The sequence below is a fragment of the Eretmochelys imbricata genome, chromosome 2, assembly GCF_965152235.1.
Source record: "Eretmochelys imbricata isolate rEreImb1 chromosome 2, rEreImb1.hap1, whole genome shotgun sequence".
NCBI classification, from domain to species: Eukaryota; Metazoa; Chordata; order Testudines; family Cheloniidae; genus Eretmochelys; species Eretmochelys imbricata.
In genome coordinates, this window is record NC_135573.1 from 249,445,188 (window position 1) to 249,459,122 (window position 13,935).

A 13,935-nucleotide genomic window follows, 5' to 3' on the forward strand; every position below is an offset into this window, starting at 1 on the left:
TCTGAGTGCAGTAATTATACATGTCACGCAATAATTAGGCAGTCACAGTGTGGCCACGGTGTCTGTCTTTGTCTGCAGATGGTCTGGGAGAACGGCTGTGTGGTTATTGTCATGCTGACACCCCTTACTGAAAATGGAGTCAAGCAGTGCTACCACTATTGGCCAGATGAAGGGTCAAACCTCTACCACATCTATGAGGTACTTAAACAAAATATCTGGTTGTAAACTTGACAGTAAGTGTGTGGACTGATTTCATACAGAGCAAAATATTGTTTAATCAGATCTGACCTGTAAATTGACTTGAGGTTTCCCATATTATGCTAGTGTAGTGGTACTTATGAGTTGTTTTATGTTCACAGAAAAAACTATGCATATCTTGATAACAATGTAGTTTTACATAGAAGAAAATCTAGTAAACGATGGGTCAAATATATTGGTAAGATAAAGGATAGAGAATCTCCCACTCATTGATTTGTGATTAATGTATGAAAGTATGTAATAACTGAATATTTATATTTTTAAGGAAAATAGTATGTTTATAAATAACGAATTGTGCCTTAGGAGAGCTATATATGGGTTTATAGAGAGAGCCTGTGTGTGTGTGTAATTATATACATATACATTCTTCTGTGATTAAAGCTATTTACTTTTTAGCTTCAGCCTCAGTTATGTGGAAAAAAAATTACATTCTTTCTGTTTGATATATCTGTCTCAGTATATCAATCATATCACATTGTTGCTATGTACAATGACTTTTGGGTGTCCATTATTTTCCCTGGTCTTCTGGTTTAGTGAATGAAGACAATAATACTATAATGGGCACAGTGTGAAGAATAAGTGATAAATGATTCTGAGGAATAATAGTTAGTTGAACTCCAGTTATGCATTTTTTTTTCTAAAATATTATCATTTGTAAAAATGATCCCGCTCTTCATATTATGTATAGGCTTCTGCAGAACAGAATAAATTGGCAGAAAGTTCTCAAGTGAGAGAGACTCATTTATTTATTTTTTTAAGAAAACTACTCAAATCATCCTGGACAATTTTCTGGAAGGCAATCATTGTGGGTGTCTCCAAGTGAAGAATGAAAGGGTAGATCTAAGGCATATTATCAAGCAGCGTCTTTACCATATATATGGCCCATCGTAAACAGTCTAAAATCTCAACTTGGAGATTTTTTGACTTGTAAGAAAACTATCTAGAAATGTTAAGCATAATTTAATGAAACATTACTCCCTAACCCTCTCGCAAGAACAGCTACAATAGCTACTAGTAACAAACTATTTCCATGGTGTTGCCAGTTAATAAATAAGTCTTATGCTTGTTCTTGTTGTTCAGAAGGATTCCATGTTCTTTGAAAGACCAACTTTCAACTTGAATTCTTGATTGCTGTTTTTTTCCTTTCTACATAATGTAGGTAAATCTGGTTTCTGAGCACATCTGGTGTGAGGATTTCCTAGTGAGGAGCTTCTACTTGAAAAACCTACAGACCAATGAGACCCGAACCGTGACACAATTCCATTTTCTTAGCTGGCATGATCAGAAAGTTCCTGCTTCCACAAGGTCACTTCTGGATTTTCGCAGGTACAACACAAAGCATAACAGTCTATTTAATACAAATTTGGGGAACTATTTGTATAGGAAACACTTTCTGTTATCCTCTATATCTGTACTGGAGAGAGGTCCCTCAATTAATAACTCTATACCAAGTTTGTGAAGTCAGACCAATATGTTTATATACAAATATAGGCTCCCATTCTGCAATATGTATGCATAAACAGTGGTTTTTTGGTAACGAGGGAGAGGGAGGCTGAGGTAATTTTCCATATTCTCCCACAAACTAACTGTTCCCTGGCTCTGAAGACTCACTCACTTATCCAGGGAATGAACGCATTTGTTTCCTCTATATATTTTTCCTGTGGCTTTGCATTTCTCTGTTTCACAACTATTTACCTGGGTTTACATCTTCAAGACCTTTTGTGTGGCTACCCTCTGATCCTCACTGCAGGGATCTCACAAATAAATCACTGTGCAGTGTGTACATGCTAAACTACCATTGAGTTATAGAGCAGTGAAGACAAGCCAGTGGGAGTTGCATACCTTTAAGGACCATGGGGTCAGGCCCTTAGAGTTTAGTTGCTTGAAAGAGGGTAGAAGTCTGGAGAGGGAGAGGCAAATTCTGACAAAGTATGATCTCTCATGAATTTTAAAGGAAGTTGATATTGCCTTAAAATACAGGTGTCATACTAATATACAAAGACAAAATTTTAAACTTTTTCATCTTTCTAATTAAGTAGTGGATTCTTTGAATATTTACTGTTAATCTAAATTTCAAAATTAAAGCCAGGAATGACAAAGATTGGAGTGAAATAATCTCATTCTGCTTAAAAACCATGCTTAATGTGTCCAGTGTAGATGTTAATTTGTACTAGATACTCCACAGTGATAAATTTGTGGCCAATGAAAAGAGTGTTTGAAAAGTTTGAGCAATCAGTTCAAAATCCTGCAAGTTGCCAAATATTAGGGTGTAGTTTTCTGTTTACTGTAATATTAATCTACAGACTGCTAAGGTAATTTAAAGGTCTCAATTAAATGCTCAAAAGCAAGGAATTTTAAGGCCAATTTCTGACCTCCAATAAATGAAGCCAGTGGAAGCTATGCATGTGCATCCGAGGGAAGAAACTGGCCCTAAATCCAACTGAGGTTGCTGGAAGTTTGCATAATTGTCTGCTGGCAAAATGTTACCCTTGGAATTAAGGACAAAACTCCATCCTTGAGCCATCACTCTGCTCCTATACGTTATATACAGTGGGTTACCTTATGTATCGTGGGTCTGATACTCAGATACAGCTCCTGCTAAAATCAATGTGCATTTTGGCAGGGTAATGCTGTATATATGCTACAGTGTCTTCATGCAAAACTATAGGAGGAGGGAATAACAGGGAGCACTAGCATAAGAATGGAGTTGGAGCTGTAATTGAATTTTCCAAGGATTTTGCTCTGGCTTCTAGTCCAAACTCTTAATATTACTGTAATGTGGTTTTTATAGCTTGATTTCCTTCTTTTTAATGGAACTGTGATATAGAATAGTGCCTATAGTGAACTATCCTGTAGTGAAAGTCCTGAATTGGTTCCATGCTTTGCAATATGCAAACTGCAATTCTGAATTTCCACTTTAATAAACGATATAATAAAATCAATTATGTCATGGTGTAAAAGTCCACAGCACTGTTCATACACAGGGCCTGTTTCTTCCCCTTTGCAGTCAGTGGAAAGTTTGCTACTGATTGCTGTGAAAACATTCATGGATCCATATGGCTAGGTTGTCCAATGTGCTGAGCAACTTCATTTCTCATTTACTTCAGCAGGGATAGAAGTCACTCAGTTCACTGCAGGATCAGGCCTATAGTGAGACATGATCCCTATCTCAAAAAGTGTGCAGTCTTCTAATGAAGTTGTGTGGGAAATGAAAAACAACATTATGAAAGAGTCCCACTGTATTTTAAAAGAAAAGAAATTAAAACTGGAAGAGGAAGGTAGTTCATTTGGCATGCTTCCGACTTGAGGTAGATGTCAGAATGAACCTGTTAAGATTTAACTGAGTTTTCAGTGTTCATTTAATATGTATTCACAGCCTACCATAACCATTCCTTGAGTGTAGACTTTGTATTATAGATCCATAATACTGAATGCATAGTAAAATTTCTCTGAAAAGTAATCTTTGCATGCACAATAGTTGCTTTTTATGACTCTCTCAGTTTCTTGGCCATCTTACGTTGTTTTTTTTAATGATAAACGTAATGCACTATTGCTGAGATAATTTATTTTAGAATTGGTTTTTAGAATAAATGCTTTACACTCAAAAACTGCTATTTTAAAGTTTCACCTGTGGTGAATGATCACAACTGAGTTATAAAGCCCTCAGAATGGGTGTCTGACAGAATATCGACATCCCCTTATTTAAAGTGGTGCTAGCAAGTGCTACTCTCATCCCTTTAATATCCATGTTTTTATGTGCATTGAATGTGTTTGTGTATATATATATATGGATATGTGTGTATATTTATATATTCACATACATATATGAATTTCAGCATATACATAACCAACCCTCTATTTTTATAATTCATCACCAAGAAAAATTGGATTCCCAAAATTACCTTGCCCAGAGTCTATGGAAATATGGATTCTATAACTATTATTGAAGTAAATTTGTAAGTCTCTTTGGAAACTGAAAGCTTACATTTCTCTTCCTATTGTGTATCAGACAGTGTTTTAGATGATGTTGCATTTAGCAGATGAATCAAACCTAGAGGAAAAAGCTATCGTATTTTAATATAGTTCTTTTAGGTATAAATTGCTGAAACAAGATTATTTTATATATTAAGAAGTCCTTACAAAATGCAGTGCTTAAAAGGTGAGGCTGAGACAGAAACCATTGGTCAGTTTTAATGCTTCTGGAGTCCTAATTTCATTCTGAAGAATAGACCAATCATTATAACTCTGGACTAGCTTGTTAGTCATGCACTGATATGTGTAATTAAATATTTCTTGAGCCCAGAGGGAGCACATTTACACTTTAAAGAGAGACTGCTACGCTAAAAGATAATTAGCATCACATGTGAGGGCTTTGCTTAAAATATATATATTATGCTATCACTTCTTGCTGTGTGCAATGGCATTTACTAACACTGCTCACTTTAAAAATGGACAAATTCTTATTTTGCCAGCTAATTAGCGGTTGCCAGTGTCATTTTTGTGATGTTGCAGCTAGTAATATGAGCCCAGTTGCATAGTCACAAAAGTGATCATTGGAAACTGTGACTCTGCAGCAGGGACAATGTGGGAAACCCCTTTTCTGAGCCTCTAACGACCTCTGACCTTTGCTTGCTGATGGTTTGCATGATGATTTCTTTTTCACTCAATGAGCCAAGGGTTGGTTTGTATTACTAATCATTCTTTTCTAAGTTAATTCTTCCTGTATATTTTATATATATATATATATATATATATTTTCTGTAGCATTCAAGATCTTTGCTTACTGATGAATTTTTGACTCACTCTGCTTAGAAATGGGATACTGGTGCATTTCTTAAATATTTTCATAAAACTAAGCTAGAAATCAGCTGGACTGAACCCCTTTGTTTTCATGTGTTTTCTGAAATGTGTGATGATAAAAATGTTTGAAACTTTATCAATAAAAATGATAAACATAAGGTGTATTTTTCCCAACATATATGTCTCTGTCTGTTTGATTTACAAATAGGTTACAAAAATCTCAATTTTTTGTTGAGAGTATACTTTCCTCTGTAATTAATTACAACAATGCTTAATATCCTGGTAAAGTTTCTATGCAATAAAGAAAGGAACCACACAAGTGCAAAAGAAATCGCAAACACAGCTGTCTACTTGTTAGCTTTAAATGGAGAAAGTTACTCTGTCAAGGTGGGTGTAGGTGTGGAGGAGGGTAGAGAGCGACCAGCTGCAGATTGGGCATATGATTGTATTGAGTTACTTTATAGATGTTTGAAATCTCATTTACCCTGTAACACAGAAATAATTAAATATCCAGTTTAATTTTGTGTTCATGGAGTTGCTTCCCAAATATGAAATTTCTCTGTTGGTTGTAAGGCTCCTGTATAAGTGATTGAGAAATAATTAAAAGATGTATCTTTACAGAAAAATCTAACTCTTCACTTAAAAATCTTTTAAAACTTGGGAGTAGTGGTTATTCAGGTTTTGCATGGTAATAAATTAGCTTGTTGTCTGTACCTGTAAAAATACCTTAGTGAAAGTAGATAGAGAGCATACTTAATTTCCACTGTCAGGTTCTCTTTAGTGGTTTTACACGTATTTCAGAGAATGTGACTTATTCTAGCACATTATCAGAACTCATGTACTTATTAACTCTTTTTATAGGAAGAATATGGATAAAACCCCTATGTTGAGATGTGAGAGGCTGTGTGGTTTACAAAAATAAGCCCAAGACTGGGAATGGAGAAATCCTGAATTCTAGTCCCAGCTCTACTAATTATTTGCTCTGAAGCCCTGAGTATATAGTTCACCTCTCTGCCTCAGTTTCCACATCTCTAAAATGGGGATTAATCATATTTATCAACCACACACGTGTTTTGTGAAGATTCATTTGTTAATGTTTATATCTTCAGAGTGCTGTCGCAAGTGTTATTTGTGTTACAAGAATGAAGTATCATTATTACTAAGTATGGTATCTGGTTAGACTCTTATATGACAAAAGGCCAGTTGTGAAAACAGGGTTATTTGGAACATTGTTGTAACTGTGGTAGCCTGTTTGGGTCAAGTTGTGGGCATCTGAAAGACTGCCTTTCAAACATAGATCCTCAAGTATCTGTAGGCTATGCTGTAAGCCATTTTTAAAGATATATGAAAGTTTACCCAGCACAATTGTTACAGAATATAGATGAACAGCCAAAAACTAAATGATTCAAGTGATTAGTGATGCTTTAAAATTTCTAACACTCATAGTCACCAGCAATTTCTTAGCAATTAAGATTCTGTTAAATACTTACTGTTAACAGTTATCACCTTGGTGCATCTAGACCTCCTTTGGAAGCGGTCTTATAAAATAGTTTTATAGCAGATCTTATAGTAAGATCAAAAGTCTAATCAAGGAGAGAGAGGGAAGGGTTCTGATTTCTTAGAAAGAGTGCTTTCCCATTTTATCCTTTGTTCTGTTTGCATTTTTAATGTATGCATAGACACTTTACATTTTTAGATGAGTAATGTGTTTCACATGTAAAATATATATCTAGAGCAGTAACCCGTTTTTGTTTTTTTTTTTTAAAAAAACCTACTTAAATAGATTTTAGTTCTTTAGTGTCAAGTATTCAAAATCCCATACTGAGTATCTTGGTTTGCTTCAACATTTTTATATTTCTTCATTGATATGAGAATAGGTATTAGTCCAAATACATTAATACAACAGCATATCAGTTTAGTAGTCCTTTTTGGGGCTTCAGCTATATTTTTCAAATATTTCAGACTGGTTAGCCAGAAATCTAGACAATAAAACTACTTATAAATGTTATGTGTGTAAAACTCTTCTATTGGGACCATAGCCACATAGCTCCCTGGTATTTTAGTCATCCCTGCCATAAATAATTAGATGTCTGAAAGAAGTTCTTCAGAGTAGTTACTCTTTGCTTTTTTGAAGATAATCTCTTTTTTGTACAAGACCACATTATTCTGACTGTAATACCTGCTTTCAATTTTGGCTTCACACAATGCATTTAAAAATTTCTGTGAGAAAGTTCATGAACTCAAGGTTCATTTTGAAAATCAAAACATCTTATGATACACAACCTGAGATTCTGCCTAACCTGCAAAGAGTATGGGAAGAGAGTGTCTTTATTTGTTGGCTAACCAGCGAATATGAGTATCATGAAACAATGTTTGGAATTTAAATGTATTTGTTGTAACAGGAAAATAGAAACAAACTTGAAGCAAAACTATGTATATAACTTAGTTATTTGTTATAACATGAGCTAATCAAGCTGCATATTTCTTACAGAGATGAATATTTGCTTTTTCTTACCACTTATGCTTTTGACAGTTGGCTTAGGAAATTGTACATAATATATTTATTAATTTTTGTCTGTTTTATTGCAGAAAAGTAAACAAGTGCTACAGGGGTCGTTCTTGTCCAGTAATTGTTCACTGCAGGCAAGTACAATTATTAAAATAGCTTTAGAGAAGTTTTTGTGCTGTAAGAAATTAACATAAATAAAACCAAATGGACACATTAAAGGTTTAGATATATCACTACACAAATAAAATGATACATCATGTACCAAGTCAAAATATTTATTTAGTTTAGTTCTTATGCTAGTAAAGCTGATGGTCTTATTTCATAGTAAGTCTGCCCTTTAATATGATCTTAGATGTTAATTCACAAGTTACATCTGATTTCTGTATTTAAAAGTCTCATTTACAGCTTTTTGATTTCAGAAATATGCTTCAAAGTTATTGCAATGCCGTGTATTCCCAATTTAGACTGTGTTCTGCATTGTTAATATTTAGATAAATGTTTTTATTTTTGTTTTTTTAATAATACTGATGAGAGGAAATGGGATGGGGAAAACTGCCCGCTGGTTGGGCAGTAAGCTTAAACCTTCTAAACATAAATTCCCTTTAGGCCTGCCAGTATGGTGAATGTAAATGAGAGCAGTTTGAAGGCTCACTACAAAACTTAAAGTAATAATGTAAATATTAGGTTTTGTAGCTGTAGGGACAATGTTATATAGTGAATGCCATGCTCTCATTCTTTAGCCACTTCCTTTCTTTTGTGGACAGGAAGATCAGGGGAAAGATCATAACATTGGAAGGAAACACCACATAGCTTACTATGTGCTCCTCCATGTTAGTGGGGGAGAAGGGCAGCATATTTTGCATGTGTCACAAGCCTGCTGAGATCATTATGGAGGGACAGGATCATATAACACATTGTGTGGTGCACAGTATGGAGCGGAGCTTGTGTCTCACTAAGGAGGTCCAAGAAGGAAGGAATATAATGTAGAAAGATCTGTCCTTTAAATTTTTTGCCGGCCTTCTGTGAATCTAATCGATGAAAATGTCTCTAACATTCAGCCTAGCAGTTCATGTTTTATTAGGTCTGGCCACTACATTGTCACTCACTATTTGGATGAATTAATAAGACTCTGTTTCTTTGTTTCCTTCACAGTCGGGAATCGGGCATGCGGTAAAGAGAGAGAGAGAGCTTAGTAGCACTGGCCGCCTCTCTGCAAAAATTGTTCTAGTAAATGATACAGATCAAACTTGTCCCATCAGTGGAGGCTTATCAAAGATGTAGTTTCATAGCCTATGTGTAAATGGAACTTATAAGTGCATTACAGTGTTGCATTTTTCCTCCTTAGTAATACTGTAGACAAAGTGACCTATCACTAGAAATAACTTAGTTGATAAAAAAATGACTAATCAATTGGTCACATATGCCCATTTTTAGAAATATTGGGGCGGGAAGTGAAAAAAGTCTATTACTTAAAGTCTTAATTATGTTTGCTAGGAGCAACCATAAAAGAACATCACGCTGCCAATTACAAGCTGCTCCCTGACAGGAACACAAGCTGCATTCAGATTAGGGAGCTTTGCTTCCTCACAAGGCTTGATCAGGCATCTCCAAGGGAGGATTGGAAATATCCTAAGGTTAAAGATATTTTTTAGAAATCACATGATAATATTCTCCCCACTTATTGCAACTGAGGCAGAATTAAACAAGGTGGGTGAGAGAAGAAATCAATAGAGAGATATTTTTCAAGTCCAAATGTCTAGTATCCTATTTCTTGGTGAAGAAAGAATTTGATCCTTAAGTAATAAAATATTCTAAGTTCTTGGATCAGAGTCAAGGAGAGTGGAAAGTAACTGAAAGGGAAATGCACCACTCTGTCCATATGCAAACTAACCTAGCTGCTCAAGTACAAATAGAGTTAGCAGTCATTTCTGTAGGATTGTTGATGCTGTTCTCTTCCCCAGCTCTCATGTGACTGTCCTGTTGTATGATTCTTGATCTTGGATACAAGATTCCATACGCTTGTTATGTGAACACTTTGTGCATAGAAATGGCTGCCTGTTCTAGGATTACTGACCCTTTCACTGTTGCTTAATTATTTTTTTAAATAAACACATCTTTTGCTCTATAAAACAAAATCCTGCTATCCATGTAGAACAATAGTTAATGCTACATGAACAGCTTGTGTTAATTAAAGCCATTGCAAGCTTTCTCTCCCTCTCCTCTTACTCTTGTTTCCCTCCCCATTTATCCTCTCTTCCCCTTGTATGACACAGTATAAAAATAATGATAGCTACCTTTCTCTTTCTCGAGTCTAGATGTTCATTGATGGTTTTTTCTTTCTCCCTTTCTGTTGGCAGTGATGGTGCAGGAAGAAGTGGAACCTACATTCTAATTGACATGGTTCTCAATAAAATGGCCAAAGGTGAGAATCAAAAAGCTTGTGGCTTTCTCAGTGCTGAAAGATGTGGTGGTTACCATAGTAACACACAGAGAAATATTCACAGAAGGCCCAAGAATAAATTAGAGGCAAATTGTACCCTTTACTGAATGATCTTAAGTTTATTTTCAGTGCTTGTAGTGATTTAAAAAAAAAAAAAAAGCTGGTCATGAATGGAGCCTAGACATGTATGCTGTTGGAAGAGGCAGGATTTGTAGCTTTAATTTTATTATTTTAAATATGTATTACAGCTACAAAAAAAAAAAGCTTTGAACTATATGATAAATATTTAGTGTTGTCTAATCAGTAAATTGATTCCTTTCAGTGGGTTGTACAGGCACGTCTCACCTATGCAGCAGTAGTTTAAACACAATTTTGAGACGGTATTTCAGTTGATGTGGCAATGGAATGGAACGGGAGTTGGCTGACCGGCATTCTGTTCTCGGCTCTGCCATTGTCTGTTTGCCAGACCTTGGACAGGTCACTTAACTTCCCTGTGCTGCCATTTTGCCCATCTGTGAAATGCACCTTTCTATAAAGGGTTTTAGCTGCACAGCTGAAAATCATAAGTAATCAACATTGTTATATATTTAAAAAAAAAGTCTGTGGATTCCCCTCAGGAAGGATGAAGTACTTTCTTTTTATTCCCCCAATAACTTATTTGATTATGGGAAATGCTGGGGTACATGGAGATAGTCACTGTCTGATAAATAGACAATAAAATAAAGTAAATAACCCAATGTGTTAAAAGTGTAATAGTTGGGAGTTTCAAAAGTGCTCAGCATAAGCCATTTACCTCAGTGGGAGCAGAGACAAGCCAATGCTGCACAGTTTTAAAGCCCTACCCTATTTTATAAGGACTTGGTCAATCAACACTTTACTTCCACTTCATTTCTGTCTGTCTGTTTTATAGTCTTACAGTGTAAGGTTTTTAGGGGTAGGGAATATGTCTTCCTTTGTGTTTGTACAGCACCTCGCACTTTCAGAAATAAATAAATAGCAGTCTTCTGCCTTCTCATCACTGTCTTTCTGCATCCCTTTTTTGAAGCTAGTGCTATGGTCAGTCACAATCTTGCCCTGTGTGTATGTGAGTTTTCACTTCACAAGAAAATGGTAATGCAGATTAGCTGACATGTACATGTAGAAATTATATTTAGCATTTTGTCTTCTAATCACTGTATCAACATTAGTTAATTCAATGAACTGTTTAATCTTAGTCAGCTTCCTATACATAGTTTAAAAATAAAATCCATGTTTTGCAATCTTTCTCTTGCTTCTGAAATTGTCATGTCCCAGAAATAATGACATTCCATTCCTTCAGATACAGGAGTTTGACATTTCTTCTCCCCTGTTTCTGACTGTTAACATGTCTCATCAAACACACACACAAAAGGCTATGTTTTGTGCCCTTGAGCATCATGTGGAACTTGCTATTGATGTGAAAAGAAGTTGTGTGCCTGCCTTATGCCAAGTCCCAGACTGAAAATTCTCTGGCAAAATGAGATGATTTTTTCCAGTCTCATTGGAAAGTGTATTTGTGTTTTGTGAAAGAATATGTAGGAATTTCAGCTATTTGGTACATTTATATTTCAAATGGCAACTTCATCTCTCCCAATAATGGCTGCGATACATGATAAAACTGATGTACACCTCTGTTAAATATTAGTTATACTCATTTCAGCCATCAGCCAAGAGAGGATGTGATGAAAACTAGATTTAAAATATATGAAATTTGCTCACATAGAGAAATAAATGAGAAATATTTTCTAGCTTCAGGCTTTCAACCACTTAAGGAAGGGTTGACTTTGTTGTAAGAGCACTAAAGAATGCCATTTATTGACTCCATTGTACCATGTAATGTCAAATTCCATTTTAAGTGTGGGCTTAGTGTTGCACAATACAAGACAAGTCATGTGAAACTGGCCAAAGAAAGGAGTCACAGGGCTTTTTAGATTGGTCACCCCCATTTTGTTCTTGACCTGCTCCCCTCTGCCAATGGGGGTGTGCAATTTGAAATCCTCTGACCTGGTGCTTTGGCTGTAGTTTAAATGAAAGATCAAAGGGCAAAGCGGGCATCTCAACCCTGCTGAGGTGGGCCTTTCCCAGGCTGTCACACTGTGAGGCAGCCAAAGGTTTTGTTCTGACAGGAATCTAGGCCCAGTCTGTGAGGCCTAGGCCTTCTTTGTCTGGCCTGAGAAGTTTGAGGCCCAGGTTGAGGATCCAATGTTCATCAAATGATCAAAGGCCTGAAGCCCTGGACATGAAATCTTTCTTTCCATTTCCTTTTCTTAAAGAATGAATTGCACGAGTACCAAAGAATGCCATTTCCAAAGCTTTTATGTGGAGTGCTAGCACTAAGTTTAGAGTCCTTCAGTCCTTCTAAACAGAAAAATGTAAGTGCACTTTCAATCTGGGCCCAGCTGCAAGGCCAGCATCTACTAACATTTCTTTCAAAAAGGCTTTTAAGGATTAAGGATTCAGTCTCCACCCCCCCCCCCCCCAAAAAAAAAAAAAAAAGACTTTTAAGAATAAACTTAGAATAATTTGAGTTCTTGTTCCACTGTCTGGTTTATTAGAAAGTAGACAATAATACATTTTTAAATCAATGTAAATAGAGGACTATTTAGTTTCAGCAGTGGGAAAGTAGAAAACAATCAATAAAATGCTTTGGCTCTTTAGTGGGATTTTTAATAGGGCAGATTTAGAAAAGGGTGTTTCTTTTTCATGTAATGATTTACTTTTCTACATTTGAAATGATTTCTTTTTGGCATTTAACTGTAAATGCTTTTGTCGTTTAAAATTTTCACTCCTAATCACATAGTAAATTAGTGCTGATACATCTGTTAAAATATGTTATAAATTCAGATCTACTGCTACTACAGCTGGTCAGAGTTGCACTAAACTACTGTTTTATACACTTAAAGCAAACAATCAGTTATTTAAATTATTCAAATTTATGGCAGCAGAAATCAATTGGTAAGGATTTCATATTACATGATAAGTGATACAACTTCACAAACAGTGATACAACATTGGCCAAGTCAACCTCAAAACCCACACGCACCCCAAAAAACTCCCACACTATTCTAGTGCACTTCAGTTGTGGTTGTATAGGAACATTGAAGCTAACACTGTGATCACAGAAATGGTTCTGCCAGAATACTTTCGTCATAAATGTTAAGGATTTCCTCCTGCATTTTGTGTTTGAGTAGTGAGCAGGGCATGTGAAAAGATCTCATGATGCTGGGGGAAGCACTATGCTGAGTAAACACATTCCAGTCCCCCGGTTGCCATTGTTATTCAAACAACTTCAGCATGCATTTTTGGAGCCCCTTTGGCTTTGCATATCATCATGAAGGATTTCCTGTTGGGCTGTCTGTCTGTAATGAATTATGGTATACTCTTTATTATAAACATAGTGGCTTATCTGTGCATTGTAAGATCCATTAGTGTAAGATGCCATGTTAAATAATCTAATTGTATAAAATTGGAATAGTTAAGACAAATGACACTGATATCCATTCTGTACCAAATTTTCAACACAAGCAGTCTATTCAACTTTGGTTTTATGCTCTGCAGTCACAAATCAGTTGTATCTAAATGTCCAAATTATTCCTCTAGCATGGGGTCAGTGAAAAGTTTTACAGTTAAGTTTATTCTTATATTTAACAGTTCCACTAGCTTCAGTGCTATGCTTTGCCATCCTGGTACTTTTGCTACAGTTATTGGTTATATTATTCCTTATGCAGAGCAGTGTCCTAACAAGGGTCTAATGCTGCTACTATTGAAATCAATAGCGACATTCCCATTGACTTGAGTGGTGCCTCAAGTCTAGCCTTACTGAAGGCACTAGGACTGGACACCTCTAAATGATGATCTTCCATTTCAATGAACAATGGAATTTTAAGGGTGTTACAGAAAAGTGCCCGGG

At 35.8% G+C, this 13,935-nt stretch overlaps 1 protein-coding gene across 1 annotated transcript in view; it reads left to right on the forward strand.

The window, feature by feature from the left end:
- PTPRN2 (protein tyrosine phosphatase receptor type N2) overlaps positions 1–13,935 on the forward strand; it is a 1,032,194-nt gene that overhangs the window by 999,527 nt on the left and 18,732 nt on the right. Inside the window, exons 18-21 of the mRNA XM_077809485.1 lie at positions 79–198; positions 1,418–1,584; positions 7,648–7,701; positions 9,925–9,989. Coding sequence (XP_077665611.1) covers positions 79–198; positions 1,418–1,584; positions 7,648–7,701; positions 9,925–9,989 — 406 coding nt within the window. The remainder of the gene's footprint in view (positions 1–78; positions 199–1,417; positions 1,585–7,647; positions 7,702–9,924; positions 9,990–13,935) is intronic.